The 23864-nt window shown below is 43.3% G+C and overlaps 1 protein-coding gene across 1 annotated transcript in view; it reads right to left on the bottom strand.

Annotated features, from left to right (window-relative positions):
- The window catches only part of LOC126147826 (sialin-like), a 154647-nt gene that overhangs the window by 110192 nt on the left and 20591 nt on the right, over positions 1-23864 (bottom strand). The window contains exons 2-3 of the mRNA XM_049915719.1: positions 10526-10749; positions 6629-6862 (exon numbers count right to left, since the gene is read on the bottom strand). Of these exons, the coding sequence (XP_049771676.1) occupies positions 6629-6862; positions 10526-10749 (458 nt within the window). The remainder of the gene's footprint in view (positions 1-6628; positions 6863-10525; positions 10750-23864) is intronic.

Raw genomic sequence — 23864 nt, 5'->3', positions numbered from 1 at the left:
AAAATCAATCACTGATTCTAATCTGGCTGGGTGCCCAAATTTCACCTACTAGACATTGCATTGACGTGATTGTGGTGTCACTTTGTTCGTCAGCTCTTAGAGTAGTATCGAAATATAACGAAACGTTCGTAGTAAGAATGATTCTTTGGTATCTGTGAAGTCAAATTAAAACACAAGACGGCTAGTAACAAATGCCTATGATCTTTCACCGTTTAAAAGTATTTTTCCATCGGAATCAGAACAGAAAGCGGCAGATTCTAAACGTATCGCTTTAAAAATAAGAGAACAGATGTGTCGAACACGCCATTGTAAAACAACAGTTCCTTTTAGAATTACGTGTTTCATGATGTATTTGCATAACATAAACAAACGATGTTCATCCAAACTTACGCTCTCCAATTTCTGTTGGGATATATTTGACTGTAAATGTTCAATCATAATATATGGTAGTAGATTGTAATCGTAGTATCAATCCTTCGATTTACCTAAAGATATTTATGGAAACAGTGGAAACTCTTCACTAGTATCTAAACCCAGACCCTACCGAAAATAGACTGTACTGCTGCTTTACATTTCCTGCATTAACATAAGCACAACTGCTAAACATTTCACTTAGTTACATTACAATTATGTTACAGCTGCAAATTCATTCGCTCTTATAACGCTTTCGCCATCGTTACCTGTCCTAAATGCGAAGTACCCGTTACTGTTAACCTACTGATTCTACACTACTGGCCATTAAAATTGCTACACCAAGAAGAAATACAGATGATAAACGGGTATTCATTGGACAAATATTTTATACCAGGACTGACATGTAATTACATTTTCACGCAATTTGGGTTCATAGATCCTGAGAAATCAGTACCCAGAACAACCACCTCTGGCAGAACAACCACCTCTGTCCGTAATAACGGCCTTGATACGCCTGGGCATTGAGTCAAACAGAGCTTGGATGGCGTGTACAGGTACAGCTGCCAATGCAGCTTCAACACGATACCACATTTCATCAGGAGTAGTGACTGGCGTATTGTGACGAGCCAGTTGCTCGGCCACCATTGACCAGACGTTTTCAATTTGGGAGAGGTCTGGAGAATGTGCAGGCCAGGCCAGCAGTCGAACATTTTCTGTATCGAGAAAGGCCCGGACAGGACCTGCAACATGCGGTCGTGCATTATCCTGCTGAAATGTAGGGTTTAGCAGGGATCGAATGAAGGGTAGAGCCACGGGTCGTAACACATCTGACATGTAACGTCCACTGTTCAAAGTGCCATCAATGCGAACAAGAGGTAACCGAGGCGTGTAACCAATGGCACCCCATACCATCACGCCGGGTGATACGCCAGTATGGCGACGACGAATACACGCTTCCAATGTGCGTTCACCGCGATGTCGCCAAACACGGATGCAACCATCATGATGCTGTAAACAGAACCTCGATTCATCCGAAAAAATGACGTTTTGCCATTCGTGCACCCAGGTTCGTCGTAGACTACACCATCGCAGGAGCTCCTGTCTGTGATGCAGCGTCAAGGGTAACCGCAGCCATGGTCTCCGAGCTGATAGTCCATGCTGCTGCTAACGTCGTCGAACCGTCCGTGCAGATGGTTGTTTGTTGTCTTGCAAACGTCCCCTTCTGTTGACTCAGGGATCGAGACGTGGCTGCACGATCCGTTACAGCCATGCGGATAAGATGCCTGTCATCTCGACTGCTAGTGATACGAGGCCGTTGGGATCCAGCACGGCGTTCCGTGTTACCCCGCTGAACCCACCGATTCCATATTCTGCTAACAGTCATTGGATCTCGATTAACGCGAGCAGCAGTGTCGCGATAGGATAAACCACAATCGCGATAGGCTACAATCTGACCTTTATCAAAGTCGGAAACGTGATGGTAAGCATTTCTCCTCCTTACACGAGGCATCACAACAATTTTTCACCAGGAAAGGCCGCTCAACTGCTGTTTGTGTATGAGAAATCCGTGGGAAACTTTCCTTATGTCAGCACGTTGTAGGTGTCGCCACCAGCGCCAACCTTCTGTGAATGCTCTGGTAAGCTAATCATTTGCATATCACAGCATCTTCCTCCTGTCGGTTAAATTTCGTGTCTGTAACACGTCATCTTCGTGGTGTAGCAATTTTAATGGCCAGTAGTGTAAAATAACTGTAGCAATTACAGATTAGCCTTTCTGTACGTAGTAAATAAATGCGTTACTGAACTAATTCGGGTTTGTCATACTTGACGCTGGAATTAAAACCGATATTTCCATCTATAATCTGTCCATAACGCAGCTGCCGACGGAAAAACAATTTTCTTGTTATTCCTTAATCAATTAAGCAACAGTATGAAATGTACGAGGACATGCTGGAAAGTAATATCTCCGAATATTTTATGTGAAAACTGTTAAAGGTTTTCAGATAAAAGAAACGTTGTGATTCTTGAGTTTCTCCCGGCGTATTTGATAATCAAAAATCCATATAGGTAGATTTGCCAAAGTCTTTATTAGCATTTTCAGTAACATGATAGGTTCTGTAGGCGATGACGTCTCGGTCCACAAAGCTCTCCAGGCCGGATACATTTGGAACTCCAGAACCACCTCGTACTATAGCAACAGTTAACCATCCGTTGCCATGTGTGAAGGAATCGTTGATGTCAATGCTGAAGTTGAGTCGGCATCCACAGAAGACTGCTGGTCCATCCAGTAGAGAGTGTGCTGCGACAGACTTTAGAGTATTCTTTTTCTTGTCTGCAGCTGACGTTGTCATTTCGACGTCTTCAATTGTTTTATATATTGTCTGTCTTGAACGTCGACGATATCTTCTGTAGTAAGGCATCGTGGCAGCGTTCAATGCAGTTGCCTGTGCAGCAGCAGCAGCGCGAATGAGCTGCTGGGCAGCGCTCGCTCGCTTATAGAGACGCGCGATTAAAAGAAACGTTATTAGCATCCTACATATTTATTCTTCATGTCCACATTTTTATTTGTGCATATTGTCACCCTGGTGACGAACACATTTCTGCCAACAAGCAACCAGTTTGTTGATACAGTCGCTGTAGAATGTTTGAATTTGTTGGCGGAACCACAACCTCATCTCTGCTTCCACCTCTTCATCACTACCAAAGCGAAATGCAGGAAGCTGTTCTTTCAGTTTTGGAAACAGATGAAAATCGGATGGTGCCAAGTCGGAGGGTAAGGAGGATGATCGATAACAATGACCCCAAGGCGTCTGATTGTTGCAGATGTTAACGGCGCTCATGTGTGATCTGACATTGTCACGCTGAAGGAGAGGGTGCTCCGCGTGTAGACGACCTCTCCGAATCCGAAATTCGATTTCAGCACGCTGTCTCTCACGCACCGCCAGTTTACACGCTACAATTCGCAGCCGTCTACATGCAGATGGCTGCAAATGTGGAGACATGAAGAATAAAGGTGTGGAATGATAATAACATCTGTTTTATTGAAAATGTTTTAAAGGTTTTCACATTAAAAAATCAGAGGCATTACTTTCCAGCACGTCCTCTTTTAAAAGATAAACATTTGCCTTCAGTCATAATGTTGGTTTTAACAAAAAAAGTACATTTCGAGCATGGACGTCCATGTTCAGTGGATTAAGGTACTGGACATCAAGGCGAGCCTTCAGCGCTCAACATGCACCTTGTTATATTATACAAGGGTGGTCCATTGATCGTGACCGGGCCAAATATCTCACGAAATAAGCATAAACGAATAAACTACAAAGAACGAAACTTGTCTAGCTTGAAGGGGGAAACCAGATGGCGCTATGGTTGGGCCGCTTGATGGCGCTGCCATAGGTCAAACCGATATCAACTGCGTTTTTTCAAATACGAACCGCCATTTTTATTACATATTCGTGTAGTACGTAAAGAAATATGAATGTTGTAGCTGGACCACTTTTTTCGCTTTGTACTAGATGGTGCTGTAATAGTCACAAACGTATAATTACGTGGAATCACGTAACATGCCGCCAGTGCGGAAGGTATTTGCTTCGTGATACATTACCCGTGTTAAAACAGACCGTTTACCAATTGCGGAAAAGGTCGATATCGTGTTGATGACTGGCTATTGTGATCAAAATGCCCAACGGGCGTGTGCTATGTATCCTCGACGACATCATCCAAGTGTCCGGACCGTTCGCCTGATAGTTACGTTATTTAAAGAAACAGGAAGTTTTCAGCCACATGTGAAACGTCAGCCACGACCTGCAACAAATGATGATGCCCAAGTAGGTGTTTTAGCTGCCGTCGCGGCTAATCCGCACGTCACTAGCAGACACATTGCGCGAGAATCGGGAATCTCAAAAACGTCGGTGTTGAGAATGCTACATCAACATTGATTGCACCCGTACCATATTTCTGTGCACGAGGAATTGCATGGCGAAGACTTTGAACGTTGTGTACAGTTCTGCCACTGGGCACAAGAGAAATTACGGGACGATGACAGATCTTTTGCACGCCTTCTATTTAGCGACGAAGCGTCATTCATCAACAGCGGTAACGTAAACCGGCATAATATGCCCTATTGGGCAACGGAAAATCTACGATGGCTGCGACAAGTGGAACATCAGCGACCTTGGCGGGTTAATGTATGGTGCGGCATTATGGGAGGAAGGATAATTGGCCCCCATTTTATCGATGGCAATCTAAATGGTGCGATGTACGCTGATTTCCTACGCACTGTTCTACCGATGTTACTACAAGATGTTTCACTGCATGACAGAATAGCGATGTACTTCCAACATGACAGATGTCCGGCACACAGCTCGCGTGCGGTTGAAGCGGTATTGAATAACATATTTCATGACAGGCATGGCCCGCACGTTCACCGTATCAGACGTCCCTGGATTTCTTTCTGTGGGGAAAGTTGAAAGATATTTGCTATCGTGATCCACCGACAACGCCTGACAACATGCGTCAGCGCGTTGTCAATGCATGTGCGAACATTACGGAAGGCGAACTACTCGCTGTTGAGAGGAATGTCGTTACACATATTGCCAAATGCACTGAGGTTGACGGACATCATTTTGAGCATTTGTTGCATTAATGTGGTATTTACAGGTAATCACGCTGTAACAGCATGCGTTCTCAGAAATGATAACTTCACAAAGGTACATGTATCACAATTGAACAACCGAAATAAAATGTTCAAACGTACCTACGTTCTGTATTTTAATTACAAAGAACCTACGTGTTACCAACTGTTCGTCTAAAATTGTGAGCCATATGTTTGTGACTATTACACCGCCATTTATCACAAAGCGAAGAAAGTGGTCCAACTCAAACATTCATATTTCTTTACGCACCACACGAATATGGTTAACTCACGTGCCTAATAAGCAGGAGATTCCATGTTCAAATCCCGTTCCGGGACACATTTTCGCTCGCTGCGCTAAGTCCTCATTCAGCTGATATCAGTAGTGTTTCCCTTTCCTTCCTGCCCCTCCCCCTCCTCCTACGGTTTATATAATAAGTAATCGATCATCTGTAACTTTCTGTGTCAGCCCGCACCATTGCTCGGAGACTAGAAACAGCTGGCCTAGGGAGTTCCTATTCCATCCGTAGGCTGCTGTCAACACCGCAACACAAACGGCTGCGTTTGTAGTGGCGCCGTGAGTGGGGAGCATGGTGTGCCAATGAATGAAGTCGCGTTTTGTCCAGTTCTGAACGACCGCATGTGACCACAGTGCCGGCCGGAGTGGCCGAGCGGTGGTAGGCGCTGCAGTGTGGAACCGCGCGACCGCTACGGTCGCAGGTTCGAATCCTGCCTAGGGCATGGATTTGTGTGATGTCCTTAGGTTAGTTAGGTTCAAGTAGTTCTAAGTTCTAGGGGACTGATGACTTTAGATGTCATGTCCCATAGTGCTCAGAGCCATTTGAACGATTTGACCACAGTTGGCGTCATGGTGTGAGGAGCCATTGGGTATAACTTCAGGTGATTGATGGAACTCTGACGAGACAACGGTACGTCACGGACATCTTCCATCGTGATGTGTCACTTCTAATGTGACAATATGGTGGTGCCACTTTCCAGCACGACACCAGTAACCCATACGTAGGACTTGTCTCTAAGAAATGACTACGTGCAGTTGAGGTACTACTGTGGCTAGTAAGATCGTTAGGTGTGTGATCAATAGAACGAGTGTGCGACCAGCTCGAACGACAGCTCTCTCCCAATGTCAGTACCCAGGGTATGAAGGACCAGTTACAGTTGTTGGCCAGCTTGCTCCAGGAGAGGATACAACGGCCTTATAACACCCTTCCGAAGCGAGTCAGTGCGTGCGTCCAGGACAGAGGGAGTGCAACGTCACGTTGGTAAGTAGGCTCATACTATCTAATTTGTTCGAAATCTGACTCTATATTGTAATCACAAAAATAACAACACATAACCCTCTCAACTGTTGATTTACATTTCGTTTGCTCCTTTAAGGTTTTTGTCAGGCAAGGGAAGCATACCTGGAGAAAGTTGTGGAGAAACTTATGGAGGCTGTTTTCAGGGCTAGATGTGGTGAGATACACGGTACTAAAGTGATGTCCCCTGGGAGTGAATAATTTGCTGTCCGGTGTGCTCGAGTTTTGTGTGACGTATAGAGTGAGAGGAGAGGAATGTGCTGACCGAGGCGGCGCCGGCGAGCACCCTCACGGCCATGAAGAGGTAGACGTCCGCGCGCGCGGCCAGCGGGCTGAGCAGCGTGAGGACGCCGCTGAGGAAGACGCCGGGCCCGCACACGTAGCGGCCGCCGTACCGCTCCGCCAGGTAGCCGCCCGGCAGCTGCATCGCCACGTAGCCGTAGTAGTACGACGACAGCACGTAGCCCTGCATCGTCTCGTCCCACGCGAACTCGCCCTCCTGCGTCACAGCAAACAGAGGCAGCTCCAGAGGAAATCCTCAAAGTGCAGGGTAGTTGTAATCAAAGAGCAGCTACTGTCGGCTGTAATTATCGTATGACAGCGAAGTTAATGACATGTGGCAGTCAGTGGGTCTAATATCTCTGGCAGACGCACGTCCTCGAAGCTCTCTTCAGTTGAGTGACTAGTATCGAATTAATTTAGTTAATATTACATTTTAGACTAGTGCATTTACTTCTTCGCTAGGCTACCTATTGAGGGTTTCGCTTTTCTGTGCGCATTTAGATCGAAAAGAAAGTATTTCGTAAAGGCCAATAACGGTTAGTTTCATTTACATTTTAGGCGTAAATTTCGAGCAAGTGTAGATCTTTATTTTTTTGACAAGACTTAGCGGTTCAAAGTTAAATTAAATCGTGTCTTTCATATAGAGTTTAGGTAAGCAATTAAAACTTTCGAAAGTAAGTTTAAAAGTTTGTTTACATTAGCGTTTAGTTACGTGTTAGTACGTACTACGAAACTTCAGTGTTCTTGTGCCAAGTTATTCTCTGCTTTCGTATAAATTTTGTGTAAATTTTTGCATAAATTTTTCTATCAAACCATGTGTGACAAATGTGGTGGTTGCCGCAGCAATCTGAAGGAGGGAGTGTTCTGTGAAAACTGTAGGTTATGGTTTCATTGGGTTGAATGTAGCGGCGAGGAAACGGGGGTAGTTAATGAGGCTCTTCCATGGCAATGTGGATTGTATAGAAAGGACAGAAAAATCGCTGAACGGAGGCAAAAATTTGTGCCCTTAAGGCTGAATTAGAAAACGTGAATTTTTAATTACGTAGGCTACGGGGAGAAAAGGAGACGGGGTGCTAGGAAAAGGTAGCAAGCAAAGGGCAAAAAAGGGAAAGTGTTGAAAAACTTTAGAAATTCAGCTAGTAAATCGGTTTGGCTTGCTATCTGAAGTAGTAGAGGAAAGGCCTCATCAAGATGTAGTTGAATCTAGGTTGAAGTAAAATATTAGCTTAAAGGAAAAAGACAGGTCGGGATAAAATCGGAGTAGAAAAAGATGAATTCTGCTTCTAGGTAGCAGTCATGGGAGGTGTGTTGGTCAGCAGCTTCAGGAGAAATTAGGTCACAAGTTCTGTGAAACCAAGTGCTAGACTTAGCCAGGTGACTGAGAACTTGCACTACTGGCCATTAAAATTGCTACACCAAGAAGAAATGCAGGTGATAAAAGGGGATTCATTGGACAAATATATTATACTAGAACTGACATGTGATTACATTTTCACGCAATTTGGGTGCACAGATCCTGAGAAATCAGTACACAGAACAACCACCGCTGGCCGTAATAACGGCATTGATACGCCTGGGCATTGAGCCAAACAGCGTGTACAGGTACTGCTGCCCATGCAGCTTCAGCACGATACCACAGTTCATCAAGAGTAGTGACTGGCGTATTGTGATGAGCCAATTGCTCGGCCACCATTGACCAGACGTTTTCAATTGGTGAGAGATCTGGAGAATGTGCTGGCCAGGGCAGCAGTCGAACATTTTCTATATTCAGAAAGGCCGGTACAGGACCTGCAACATACGGTCGTGCATTATCCTTCTGAAATGTAGGGTTTCGCAGGGATCGAATGAAGGGTAGAGCCACGGGTCGTAGCACAACAACGTTTCACCAGGCAACGCCGGTCAACTGCTGGTTGTGTATGAGAAATCGGTTGGAAACTTTCCTCATGTCAGTACGTTGTAGGTGTCGCCACCGACGCCAACCTTGTTTGAATGCTCTGAAAAGCTAATCATTTGCATATCACAGCATCTTCTTCCTGTCGGTTAAATTTAGCGTCTGTAGCACGTCACCTTCGTGGTGTAGCAATTTTAATGACCAGTAGTGTGTTAAAAGCTTCCATTAACACATATCATGACTTTAGCGTATTTGAGGTTCACATTTTAAGAGACACTATTCTCAAAAACAAGACCACTCGTTATATTATTATTATTATTATTATTATTATTTGGAGATCTTCAAAACAACTCTATTTTAGTTAGAGTTCCAGCAATCAACAGCTTTCTCAAAGTCACTGATTACACTAAAACTACACACCACAGTTGGGATGCAAATGATTTTTAGTGTGTTTCCTGAAGTCATTATGGGAACAGTGTAGTCTAGGGTTAATTGTACCGAAAGAGCAGAGAGTAGCTCTCTTTCATCTGACAGCACGTTTTATAAATCAAGGCCAATACAACATTGGTAAGAATTATCGTATTTTCCATTAATAAGTCTTGTTTCAAATGTTACAGTTTTTCATACATGAGGGTTCACAGTAATTTTGGATTATGTAAAAGACCTCTTTCCACCTGGAAGATATTCATCCTCCCCCGCCACCGCTTTCTCACGCTGTCTATTTGACCCACTATTATATGTCATTTAGCAGCATGATTTTGATTTTCTGCTCCTTCTCAGCAAACTCAGTGTTGCAACGCAATTGGTGAAATTTCCGTCATATGGAATTCAAATGGCGAAAAATATGAAAATGAAGTAGTCCAGCAACACAGAAACGTTTACTCGGACTGACAGCAGCCTGAAGATTTTGCAGATCTATATAAACAGCAGTTGAAGTTGCTGAAGTCTGTCGTTAAAGAGCGCCTGGAATGGAGGCTCCTTTGTTGGAGTCTAGAAATGGTAATAGGTAACTGGACACATAAACTGCCTTGTGGACGTCTCTTCTGTAGACAAAGCAATGAAAACTTCAAATACTAAAGTGATGTAACAAGTGGAAGTGTGTTTCTTTCTTCTGGAGACTTTTCGACTACGTAGCCAACAACAGATCACAAAAGGACAATGTGAAACGCTGTGATTTCGAGGGATACTTCTGATATCTGATATCTCATGGCATTCCGTATGCAATAAGATATCCTCTGGTATAAACAAATATCGTTATCAATGTTATCAAAGTTGCATTATTTCCCGTACAGGAAAGATATCACGACACTCAATAAAAACTGGCAGCCCAAATGTTATTATTAAGTGTACGAAGTCAGGTTTCAGTTACGTAGAGTTATTACACTTGATACTTAAGAAAACTCTCAGTGTATCATTTAATGTGCGACGTGAAGACACAGACTTTCACTTAGAAAGGAAATTAAATCCAGTATTTTACACGTAAAACGGCTAAATAATTTCACTTTTTTAGACACAGCCTCTACACAAGGTTTAATTTTGGGTAAGAGTATCAAGATCTGATAACGCTGAAATGACGCTATCGCAGGAATGTAGCAAGTACTCGATACAAACAGCTGTGTCATTACGAGAACCTTTTGTGAACAGGAGAAGCAGGTCAATCTATGCGTTTCCATTAGGAAAAAAGGAAACTGAATCGAACAATAAGAAATAATTGGAGAGCGTAAAAGACGAGGTAGAGCTGGTTTGCGACTCAGGGCACCACTTATGGAAGAGCTGCAGGAACGTCTTGGTTTGGATTTTCCAGCTTTTTTAAAACATGTTTGCCTTTCAACCATCAACTGCAAAAGACAGTTTTAAGCTAAAACATGATTACTCCGTAAGAATCATTTCGTCAGAGTAAAAATTTTCCTGGCGAATTAATGCCAGAGCAAAAACATAGACAGTAAGCTAATATAAAACGTACCAACATAGTCTTAACGTGTTACCTACTTGACTTTGTGAGTCTTCCGTATCCCCACCTCCTGGACATGTTCCTTCCGGGGCAGTGAAGTTACTTTCCATTACCAAAAGCTTCTCTTCATTAGCATTTTCGTCCGTTTTCACCATTGCAACAATGGCTACAGAAAGATTGGCTTTCATGGTGAACTGGAGAGAAATGGCGCAGAATCCCATTATGGCAAGAACATATCTTGCAGGGACACATTGGAAAATTTCTGAAAACAAAGATGAATACAGTTCAGTTCAGTACATAGGGTACTGGATCTAAAACAGAAGTATGAGTAATAAATTATGCTGAATAACAAGACGGATGAACTTTATCATAAACGATTTTGAAGGTTTTATAAAAATGATCAAATACGTGATAGTTTGTCGCTTCTGTGGTAAACGAGTAAAATTCTAGATGGTAGCGTCAGTTTTTAAAGCTATTAAAGAATAATACCGTCTGAGGTGTTAGACCTGGATCCGACGGTAGTGGGGTGCCTAATGGCTCGTTGTGTACTCCGACTAAATGTGCCTATGTGGCTAGTTTAAATAAATGAATGTAATGCGGCTGTCAGATTAATGTTACTCGATGATCCCTCTGAAAACGTGACCGCTCACATTAATCGCAGCAGTACTCACTAAATGCTCCTTGATGAAAAGGCATTGGTTCGATCCTTGTTGCACGATGAACAGCGGTCATGAGACCGTGAATTAATTCCAGATATGTAAGATGGGGTGCAACAAGCAATTATTTTGGTTGTTCATACTAAAGAATTTAAGAACATAAGAAGCATTCAAAAATCATACACATTCTCAATGAATTTGTATTGACACAGAATTTAGGTTGAACCAATGTGGATTTTTTCGGCTGTAATTCACAATGAAATACCTGGTAGAGAGTTCATCGAACCACCTTCAAGCTACTTCTCTACCGTTCCATTCTCCACGAGCGCTCGCGAAAAAACGAACACTTAAATCTTTCCGCGTGAACTCTGATTTCTCTTGTTTTTTACGCTATTTATTTCTATGTAGGTGGGAACAATCAAAATACACTCCTGGAAATTGAAATAAGAACACCGTGAATTCATTGTCACAGGAAGGGGAAACTTTATTGACACATTCCTGGGGTCAGATACATCACATGATCACACTGACAGAACCACAGGCACATAGACACAGGCAACAGAGCATGCACAATGTCGGCACTAGTACAGTGTATATCCACCTTTCGCAGCAATGCAGGCTGCTATTCTCCCATGGAGACGATCGTAGAGATGCTGGATGTAGTCCTGTGGAACGGCTTGCCATGCCATTTCCACCTGGCGCCTCAGTTGGACCAGCGTTCGTGCTGGACGTGCAGACCGCGTGTGACGACGCTTCATCCAGTCCCAAACATGCTCAATGGGGGACAGATCCGGAGATCTTGCTGGCCAGGGTAGTTGACTTACACCTTCTAGAGCACGTTGGGTGGCACGGGATACATGCGGACGTGCATTGTCCTGTTGGAACAGCAAGTTCCCTTGCCGGTCTAGGAATGGTAGAACGATGGGTTCTATGACGGTTTGGATGTACCGTGCACTATTCAGTGTCCCCTCGACGATCACCAGTGGTGTACGGCCAGTGTAGGAGATCGCTCCCCACACCATGATGCCGGGTGTTGGCCCTGTGTGCCTCGGTCGTACGCAGTCCTGATTGTGGCGCTCACCTGCACGGCGCCAAACACGCATCCGACCATCATTGGCACCAAGGCAGAAGCGACTCTCATCGCTGAAGACGACACGTCTCCATTCGTCCCTCCATTCACGCCTGTCGCGACACCACTGGAGGCGGGCTGCACGATGTTGGGGCGTGAGCGGAAGACGGCCTAACGGTGTGCGGGACCGTAGCCCAGCTTCATGGAGACGGTTGCGAATGGTCCTCGCCGATACCCCAGGAGCAACAGTGTCCCTAATTTGCTGGGAAGTGGCGGTGCGGTCCCCTACGGCACTGTGTAGGATCCTGCGGTCTTGGCGTGCATCCGTGCGTCGCTGCGGTCCGGTCCCAGGTCGACGGGCACGTGCACCTTCCGCCGACCACTGGCGACAACATCGATGTACTGTGGAGACCTCACGCCCCACGTGTTGAGCAATTCGGCGGTACGTCCACCCGGCCTCCCGCATGCCCACTATACGCCCTCGCCCAAAGTCCGTCAACTGCACATACGGTTCACGTCCACGCTGTCGCGGCATGCTACCAGTGTTAAAGACTGCGATGGAGCTCCGTATGCCACGGCAAACTGGCTGACACTGACGGCGGCGGTGCACAAATGCTGCGCAGCTAGCGCCATTCGACGGCCAACACCGCGGTTCCTGGTGTGTCCACTGTGCCGTGCGTGTGATCATTGCTTTTACAGCCCTCTCGCAGTGTCCGGAGCAAGTATGGTGGGTCTGACACACCGGTGTCAATGTGTTCTTTTTTCCATTTCCAGGAGTGTATTTTCGCATTCGGAGTAAGTTAGTGATTGAAATTTCGTGAAAAGATCCTGCCATAACGAAAAAGTCTTTCTTCTAACGATTGCTACCCCAACATACGTATTATATATGTGATACTATCTCCTCTATTTTCCAGTAATAAAAACAAACTGCCCTTCCTGAAATTTCTTGATGTCCTCCGTCAATACTTTCTGATGCAGATCCCGTACAGAGCAGTAATGTTCCAGAAGAGGGCAGACAAGCATAGTCAATGTAGTCCCTTTAGTAGACCAGTTGGATCTTCTAACAAATGAGTGACACAGACATCGTGCTTGAGCCGACGGTTGTTCTTCGCTTGGCACGAGAATTTCACGTCATCGGATTAAATCTTCACCTGGTGACGGCCATCTGACGCACGTAAAAGCCCGAAGCCACGTCACATCTTCTGCGACTTCTATTAGTGATAATAAAATAAATTCGAACAAACGCTATGTTGAGGTTAATTCTGTTATCGGTTTATATTTCGTCACCATACAGTACACATCTACGTATTCACGTTAGTTATTCTTAAATACGCTGCATTGTCTGTACAATGTGGTGGTAAATAAATCAGCTTGAAGAAGCTGTGAAGATAAAATATTACAGGAGCTATCAATATTTCTGAAAGTAAATAGATATGAGAAACATTGTCATTTTAGCGTCATAGTTACTTGATACGACGATTGCTGACTTTGAAGAGGGAAATGACTGTAATGGTGAATATCATTACAATACTACCAGTGGTACCAGCACCTCTGATCGCTGAAATACTCGACGGAATATGGTTTCGTCTGATGTGAGTGCTTTTAAAGAATAGTGTTAACTCTGCTGAAAAGCAAATGAAAACAATTCATCTACTCATAACTGAAAATACTTACAAATTTAAAATCATTTAATTTCAATTTGATTGGCTGCGCAAATATCCAGTGTGTCGAGGTTGGCCCTCTATTATGCAAAATCGCTAATTGTCTAGGCAACGCGATAATCAGCTGTTGAATTACAACTTTCATGCGTATTTCTAACAAGAAGTCTTAATACGCTAGCGCCTTTATGTTCTCTGAAGGAGAGGAACCTGCAAACTGAAGAACATAACAATTTTGTGGTGAACACGTAGCTGTACATGGTCAACATTTTTTTAAATATTTTCCATGGAACGAAGTGTGTGAACGCTACGTAACTTAACACACTACAGCTTCAGAGCACAAGCTGTGATGAGAGGAGCGCACAGCATCCCGTCGAGCGTGGGAGAAATAAAAGAAACAACTGTGCCAGATTCTTGCTACGCGCGGGGAGTGTACCTTGATGCTGACACATGGTCTGCTACGGCGACAATTACGTCATAGTGCGTGGACAACGGACAAGGCGTCGGAAGCAGAGGCTCATCCTTTTAGGAGAAGGATGTGCAGGGAGTGGACGACCGGCAGAAGTGCACGCTTGAACAAATTCAGACGCTATCCACGCCTGCAGGTGGGCTGTTGTAAATGACCACGAACGGCACCTGTGCTATGTTCTCAATACGTTGTGTCAGTCGTCGACAGAGCAATGTCTGTGGTGCTATGGGAGCATTATTCGGAGCCAAGTGAATTCGAATGTGGTTAAGTTGTTGCTCTTGGTATGGTGGCTGCTTACGTAACCACGGTCGCCGATGTGTTTGATGTTAAAAAAAAATGGTTCTAAGCACTATGGAACTTGACATCTGAGGTCATCAGTCCCCTTGACTTAGAACTACGTAAACCTAACCAACCTAAGGACATCACACACATCCATGCCCGAGGCAGCATTCGAACCTGTGACTGTAGCAGCAGCGCGGTTCCGGACTGAAGCACCTAGAACCGCTCGGACACAGCGTCCGGCTGATGTTTCAAGACGCACCGTATCGAAGATTTATACCGCATGCAGGAAAAGCGGAAGAAGACCTTCCACTAAGTCACAACGAGAACTAAAGTGTCCTTTGAGCGACTGTGACAGACGTTCATTTACCAGGTTTATGAAAAAAATAAGAGGACGGCAACCGCAAAATTCGCTGCAGAACTGAATGTCGCACTCGTGAACCCTGTCAGCACCCAACCAACGCGAAGGGCGATTGCAGAGCGAGCTGTAATTCAAAAACCACTAATCGATGAAACAATTGCCCAAAACCAACAAATGTGAGGCAGAAGCCATAAAACCTGGACGATGGAGCAATAAAAGAGCGTCATTTGGTCGGATGAGTTGTGTTTCAGACTGTTTACAACTTCTGGCTGGTGATATGGGTAGCCATATAGTGATATTCCATGGGCCCCATTATTACTCTGCGGCGTCGCATTACTGCCAAGGATTATGTGACCGTTTTGAACGATCAGGTCCCTCCCATGGTAAAATGGTGATGCTGTGTTTGAAGAAGACCAGGCAACCGTTCATCGTCCAGGACTGGTTTTGTGAGCACGAATATGAATTGTCACATCTCCTCTCGATACCACGATCATCAGATCACAATATTATTGAACCTTCGTGGTCCACATTTGAGAGAAGAGTGTGTGATCATCATCCACCTCCATCCTCGTTATCTGAAATTTCCACTGTTTTGCAGGGATAACAGTATAAGATTGCCTTGATAACCATACAGGACCTGTATTTATCCATTCCGAGGCGACTGGAGGATGCTTTACCAGCGAGTTTCTACATCATATCAGCCATAGCAACGACTTTTTGGTATTTCCATATTTTTGTCCAGTCTTTGTATGACACGTCTCCTCTTTAATACTACCCATCTATATAAGCTCCCTCTTGTTCCAACACCAAAAGCGTAGGCCTTTTTTTGGCAGTTAGCTTCAGAGCATAACCTGTAGCAGCTTCTTCCGTGCTGTCAAACCAACTGGTATTGTAACAAGCTTCTTCCTCAGGAGTGACAGATGAATTTGTGTCTGAAAGTTTCCTGGTAAGGCTGATTTTACACAAGGCTTGGTGACCATTCTCTTCTCCGCCGAGTTTCATCGTAACGGGCTCGCTCCTACTTCCTATCCCAAGAAGGAAACCGTCCCGATATGCAATTCATAGGCCACGAGTCGTCAAACGTGCACCATACTGTTTCTGCTATCTCTCTCGCTCACATTGTTGACTAACATAAAGCTATATTCACAAATAAATAACACTGTCTTGCTACCACACGATACATTCGTATCATTACAAATAACGGGGAACATAGCACTGTCTGGTCGTACTGATGTATGTCTTACGCTGTTCCCGTAAATTGCTTCAGACGACCACCGGGATGTTTCCTCCGTCATGCTATGGACGTTGCCTTTTCCGAACTTTTGCCTAAGATGTCCAGTGATCTGTCTATAACGACGTTAACGACGCTGACCTCGCTTTCGAGTCGAGTGAGGTATCGTAGCCATCAGCGCTCGTCAAGGAATGACACTGGTGTTGTTCACAGTGACTGCTGTCCTAGATTTATAGCGCTTTTCCGTTTATATTTAGTTCATGTGTTGCGACAGAGTTTACGGCAACAACTCTACCCATTACTTGCAAAGTTTTAGGTTATCTTTTCCCATTGAAATTGTTGCAGAGATTATGGATTTTTAATAACCAGTCTGGTGTTTGTTGACTGTCCGTAACACATACCACAGTACGATATAGATTTTTTCATTTCTCCTGTACTTCCTTTTACCCTTGTTTTCTGCTTATTGTTCTAGGTACAATGGAAGATTTATTTTAAGATGAGTTTTGTAAGTTTATTTCTTTGTGTAATTTTGTTTCCGTTTACGTCATAATTTTGCTATTAACGAAACTGTTATTTTTATTTTTTCTGATGCTGTGTGTTCCCGCGTATATTAACAAGTTATCCAAAATTATTTTCCGTGAACAGAAGACTGTGAAATGCTAATTTTGAATAAAATTTTAAATCGATGTACACGGAATTTTGGAAATATAGTGCCGAGAGGGATGTGTTGAGTTGAAGAAACATACCGATAGGTCGACAGAGAAAATCACCAAGTAGTCTGGAGCGAAGACAGAAGGTGATTGTTGTGTGCTTGAGTACAATCATACTGTGTTCATGGCAGATGATAAATAATCGTTTGATCGATGGTACGTTTTTGTGATTTTCGTCGTGTACCGTGGACAAGAAACTAATGATCATACGCGTTACTTCCTTTTCTTATACGCAACTACCACTCGGCACTATGATGGCAGATCACCAAGCCGTGTAAATACTGTACGGATGTACTTTTTATTGTAGATAGCACGGAATGTTTAGTGGGTATCGTGAATATTAAACCGAAAATATAGTAATGCCATTTCCCATCGTAAAATGTTATTCAGCGTATTAATATTTAATCACTGTGTAATTAATGTGAATGTACGGTGATTACTGTGCACAGTACTTACTGTTTGTGTGTATGGCGAATTGTCAAAGCAAACTACAAATATATTAATGTACTTTCTTATTATGGAATGTGGTACTGAGTGGTGAACGAACGGCAAACCGTAAATTCAGAACTATGACTATTAGCGGCTAACAAATGTTATGACGTTGGATATACACGGCACAGTCACATTAATGTGAGCACCGCCTACGTTCAGCGTAAACGTGCAATAGCCACTCACATACGGCAGGTGGCAGCGCTAGGGTGCTCATTGTAATTGAAGACACTGATATGTCGCGAAAAATGCACATCGGATCAAAAAAGTTATAATTTCAATTAGTTTGTCTCGGAGGGGGGACTTCCAATGATACCACACTCGACCCGCCACGCCATCGCGTGTGTGGGTAGCGCGCGACAACTTTGAAATCTCTAAGGGGAATCCCCCTTTTTAATGTAGATTACGATTCCACCGCAAAATCTACTAACGTTTTGTCTGAAGCATATTCTTCGTTTCGCCTGTGGTTATGGAGATTGGCGCCATGAAGTTCTTGATACAGTGACTCTTGGTATGGATGATACTTATGACGATGCAGGAAGGTGGCAGTACTATCTACGGACATACCGGAATCGCTGCCATCAGACAAAAAGGCGTTCACAACCTTGTAAAAAAAGGAACGATAGCGTGCTATGTATGGAAAATGCCCGACATACAAGGCAACAGCAGCCTCAACATTTCTCCAGCATTTTCTTTAAATCAACGTCATTTCACGTTTTTCTTCTGTGGTTGCAATTCATTGTCCACTTGCACGTCCGTTCTTTAAATGACAGATAGGTGTGCAGGCAATAAACACTGCGCAAGTATTGTTATGTTTAGAGCCCCTATCTGTTCTACGTTTGGATGGTACCTGAGCGCGGGTCGCAGTGCACTGCCTGATACGTCGCAGTTCGTTATACACCCACGGTGACATGTAGAGTAGTCCCCTGTTCGACATATCGGAGGAATACAACGTTGCGAATGGGGTTTCCAATTAGAAGTCATGAAATGCTGGCTTGTCCTACCCTCGTAGCATAGAGGCGGTGTCCTATGTGGCATTGGATATTCAAATGCCGTTGAGTAGCGCGTGAAAGGTGGACATATATTGATGGACTGGACTTTTATTTGCGGATAGTTTCAGAATGAGTGGAAATGAAATGAGCGTATGGCATCGTTGGCCAGGAGGCCCCATCTGGGGAAGCTCGGTCGCGAAGGCAAGTCTTACTTCAGTCGACGCCACATTGGGCGACTTGGGCGCCGGTTATGAGGATGAAATCATGATAAGGACAAAACAACACCCAGTCCCCGAGCGGAGAAAGTGGAAATTTCATGTTACGAGAGCGAAGCAGTCGTGTGTGACATCTTTGGAATAGTCGACTTACGACTGTGACAGTAGTATCTCTGAACTTAGTGTATCTTTGGCTCATTTGTAGAGCGTCAAGCATAGAGTACGGTGGCAGAACTTGTAGCGTAATGGTTACTAGAGGAGGATTTTTGCTGAAAAACGTGGTTGGGAATTATTAATCTAATGGAAGGACTTGCAGACGCAACATTTATGGAACCGAAAAAATGGATTTGAATTATGGATATGTTTTTAAGGTAATAATTTTTTTGTTGGTGCGTACTGATAATGTTAGCAATTCTTGGAACAGAACAGTCCACGTTCCCACCTCCGTTTAGGTCATTTCAGTTTAATTCATTTCAATTTGCATAATCGTTAAATCGTTGCCTTGCAAGACTTTTATAAAGAAAGTAAAGATTTTGGTTTTCTGTGAGTTTCATGTTCTTGTGAAATAAGTTTAATGTGTCATTATAATGAATGGAGTAGTATTTTCATTTCAAGTAAGAAATTTTTTGTGGAAAAATCATCCCAATCTTTCTCCCAGTAGTTTAATTTTACTTAGCATATTTTAGCTGGCACGATTTCTTCATACTGTGCTGATTCTGCTGTAATTTTGTTGGTTCTTTCGTTTGTCACCTCACGTTTATATTGCGCAAATTCTAAGCATTTTTTTGTAATACAGATTTTTAATGGGTCAGTGAGCAGTGTGTGCTTCATAGTGTTGCTACGTAATTTCAGTGTTGCAGTTTATCTGGGCAGCGCAAAGTTTGATTTTGGTAGTGGTTTTTTAGTAACAGTTTTGATTTAATTTCCAGCACAGTGAACGCCAGTTAGTTTTGTCTTTATGTAAATGTGTGCACTGAGACACGCTGTTTGCAGTAGTAGGCTAATATCAGTTCAACCTTTTTATAACATAGGACAGTACATTCAAATTTGAGTAGAAAGCAGGCAACATTTTAATGCTCATGAGCGAACGAACGATCGGGTCAGAGCAAATAACTTTCAGTTGTCTGTCACTGCTTCGGGCTGTCGGCTGGCTCTTTTGGAAAGCACACAGATAATTTTTTTTCTCCTTTTTGCTACAGCTCAAAGCTCAGCGCATGTTTTATGTACTAATAATTTCATGTTTATTTCCCTACAGCTATGTTTTGTGTAATTTTTACGTGTGAAATTTTCTATATTTTCATGTTATTGGCGTGTATCGAATATTCATTACGTGTGACAGATATTCGGTACGTGCAACGAAGTTCCATTACGTGTAAAAATTTGACTACTGGAATACATTTTTAATGGGTCAGTGAGCAGTGTGTGCTTCATAGTGTTGCTGCCAGGAAGTTTCAATTTGACTACTGTTAGGCAATAGTTACGTCACGTTTTCAGTTGCTGCATTTTTTAGAAATTTATTCTGAGCGATAAATCGTATTACAATTTTTTGGTAACGGGTGTCAATCTCAATTTGTTACAACAATGACTGCCAGACGCGCTTAGCGCAGTCACGTACAGCAACAGAACCCGACGCAACACAGCGAAAGCATGTCATTTAACCCATTTAATAACGAACAGTTACTGTTTAGCATCTATATAGTAACCGACACGGAACGTGATCTGATTACGCTAAGTACACCTAAAATAGAATAAAATCCCGAAACGATAATTGTCAGACTGAACAAGAATCGCTAGGCGATAGGTCGGCAATTTATGGTATGCAAAGCGATACGCAAACAGTGAAGAACACAGATACGGATATGCAGTTGAATAACACAGATTCAAGTTTTGCATCGTTAGTTTCGTAGATCGGACTATGTCACGATGTCGGACAATACGAATTCAGTTCAAAACGTGACATTGATGTTTCAAATGCTTCTGGTGCAGCTGAAACAGTCGCAGGTTGTCTGCGACAAGAATGAACAAGGGAACAGATCAAACAGTGACAAGGACAATGAGCAGCGTAAACAGACACAAGAAAAGATGCAAAGCTTGTCAGGCGAACTCAGGGAATAAATAAGGAAAGATTTTCAACCAATGTTTGACAGTATTACTTACCAATAACAAGTTTTAGAAACCGACATTGAACAAACTAAAAACACACAAATAACTGACCACGGAGAAATATGGCTAAATTACTGAGATCCCAACAAAACAGTTACCGAGGTCTAAGAGCACACCGCATTATTACAAGAAAATGTCAAATAAACTACTAAAAAATTAAAAACCTTACACTTACGATCAGAAGTATAGAAAGAACAAATAAGTAACATCTCCGAACAAACAGATTAACTACGCCCAAAATTTACAAATATGTCTGCTAACCGATGACACAGTGCCTGTGCACTTCGCGAACACAATCGAATACCAATGTTTGAAACATTTCAAGGAAAATCAGATAAAAATCAATAAACAACAAAAGAATGACATTGCAACAATACAGACATAACTTTCGCGTACTGAAGAAAAACTGAACAATACCGTAGACAAGAGTTTATTCGGAGACACAGGTCCATGCTATGAAAATCTAGACAACAATAGTAACTTACGGCGTTTGGGAGATTGTCAACGTGAACAGTTTCACATGTCAAGACTTGACAGAGAGTTGAGTTGACTTTGCGCAACCGTGAAAACTATGCGCCAAGACGCAAAGATACATTCGATTATAAGCACATCCTCACTGCACAAGAGTTCATCCTGGGGCGCGGCTTGATCAATTTAGCTATGCATTACCAACAGATTGGCCCTTGAACACAAGCTAGAATTTATGTGTGGATACCTAGAAAATGAATCATCAGTCAGAATGCTTATAAGAGATTGTCAATCAGAAGGCATTTTTAACTTCATACTGGTCTACATCAAAGCAGGGTAGAATGAGACACAGTATAATCATGCTGAACAACTTTGAACAATCAGAATTCTCAAGTTCAGTACACTATTTGGAAGACTTGGTACGGCGAAACCAACACCTGTGCCATCTGCTCGGCCCACCTGAGTTAATTAGAATTTGCCTCACGAAAATACCTACCCATTTACGTCAAATAGTCTTGGCAAGCAGGTGTAAGGACAAATTAGAAAAATATTTGAACCATTTGCAAGAGTTGTAATTAGACAGTGCTCGTGCTCTAACAGGAAAATCAGCTGATCACAAGGTTGATAATTACGATTGCTCATAGTCACTACTTGAAAACAGGAACAACGGTAGATCATATAATTAATTTCATGGTAAAAAAAATCACAGACTTGATCACAGACATCATCCTTAAGACACGCAGGTCTGGCACCAAAACAACTACAAAAACAGGCGCAATTTTGGAAGCCACGATTCGAATTATTATTCCAGAAGTAAACATCGTTTTGGAAACAGTCATAAATATAGTAACAACCGCAATAATAATGACAGACATTCATTCAATCAACAGTGTAATCAGGCGGGTCAAAACAACACTTGGCATAACCATGAAAGTACAGGCAACAAGAAATATCAGAATAACAGTCAGCAAACCAAGTCTATATAGTGGAAATCTGAGAGATCGTCACCACAACGGCAGGTAGAGATAGTCGAAGTTAGATCACCGACACCCAATGACAGTCAGCGACAGGGTAAAGAGAATAAATAATGACTTCAGGTCCTGGCAACAGAAGGCAGAAGACAGTAAACAGAAGACTCTGCTGCCATAACTGTTCGACGATATTAGCGCATTCTGCTCCAGGAAAACGAAGTTGGACCGAAACAAACTGCACAGCCTGTAATCAACATTTGCATTGCTAATAATAATTTTACCGCAAGGACTCAGGTAATGCAATATCAGTTATCAGAGAGTCAGCATACGAGGTGCATTCAAGTTCTAAGGCCTCCGATTTTTTTTCTCCAGACTGGAAAGAGATAGAAACATGCGCAAGGTTTTAAAATGAGGCCGCGTTCATTGTCAATACGTCCCAGAGATGGCAGCACCGTATGGCAGATGGAATTTTACCGCCAGCGGCGAGAATGAGAACTGTTTTAAATACTTAAAATGGCGACGATTTCCTTACTTGAACAGCGTGCAATCATTCGTTTTCTGAATTTGCGTGGTGTGAACCCAATTGAAATTCATCGACAGTTGAAGGAGACATGTGGTGATAGAGTTATGGGTGTGTCGAAAGTGCATTTGTGGGTGCAACAGTTTAATGAAGGCAGAAAATCGTGTGACAACAAACCGAAACAACCTCGGGCTCGCACAAGCCGGTCTGATGACATGATCGAGAAAGTGGAGAGAATTGTTTTGGGGGATCGCCGAATGACTGTTGAATAGATCGCCTCCAGAGTTGGCATTTCTGTGGGTTCTGTGCACACAAGCCTGCATAACGACCTGAAAATTCGAAAAGTGTTGTCCAGGTGGGTGCCACGAATGCTGACGGACGACCACATGGCTGCCCGTGTGGCATGTTGCCAAGCAATGTTGACGCACAACGACAGCATGAATGGGACTTTCTTTTCGTCGGTTGCGACAATGGATGAGACGTGGATGCCATTTTTCAATCCAGAAACAAAGCACCAGTCAGCTCAATGGAAGCACACAAATTCACCGCCACCAAAAAAATTTCGGGTAACTGCCAGTGCTGAAAAAATGATGGTGTCCATGTTCTGGGACAGCGAGGGCGTAATCCTTACCCATTGCGTTCCAAAGGGCACTACGGTAACAGGTGCATCCTACGAAAATGTTTTGAAGAACAAATTCCTTTCTGCACTGCAACAAAAACATCCAGGAAGGGCTGCGCATGTGCTGTTTTACCAAGACAACGCACCCACACATTGAGCTAACGTTACGCAACAGTTTCTTCGTGATAACAACTTTGAAGTGACCTGGCTCCTAGTGACTTTTGGCTTTTTCCAACAATGAAAGACACTCTCCGTGGCCGCACATTCACCAGCCGTGCTGCTATTGCCTCAGCAATTTTCCAGTGGTCAAAACAGACTCCTAAAGAAGCCTTCGCCGCTGCCATGGAATCATGGCGTCAGCGTTGTGAAAAATGTGTACGTCTGCAGGGCGATTACGTCGAGAAGTAACGCCAGTTTCATCGATTTCGGGTGAGTAGTTAATTAGAAAAAAAAATCGGAGACCTTAGAACTTGAATGCACCTCGTATTATAAATGCACAAAAACAAC

Source organism: Schistocerca cancellata, chromosome 2, assembly GCF_023864275.1.
Source record: "Schistocerca cancellata isolate TAMUIC-IGC-003103 chromosome 2, iqSchCanc2.1, whole genome shotgun sequence".
Lineage (NCBI taxonomy): Eukaryota > Metazoa > Arthropoda > Insecta > Orthoptera > Acrididae > Schistocerca > Schistocerca cancellata.
Note: the sequence above shows the minus strand (reverse complement) of the source record. Positions and strands in the feature narration are given on the sequence as shown.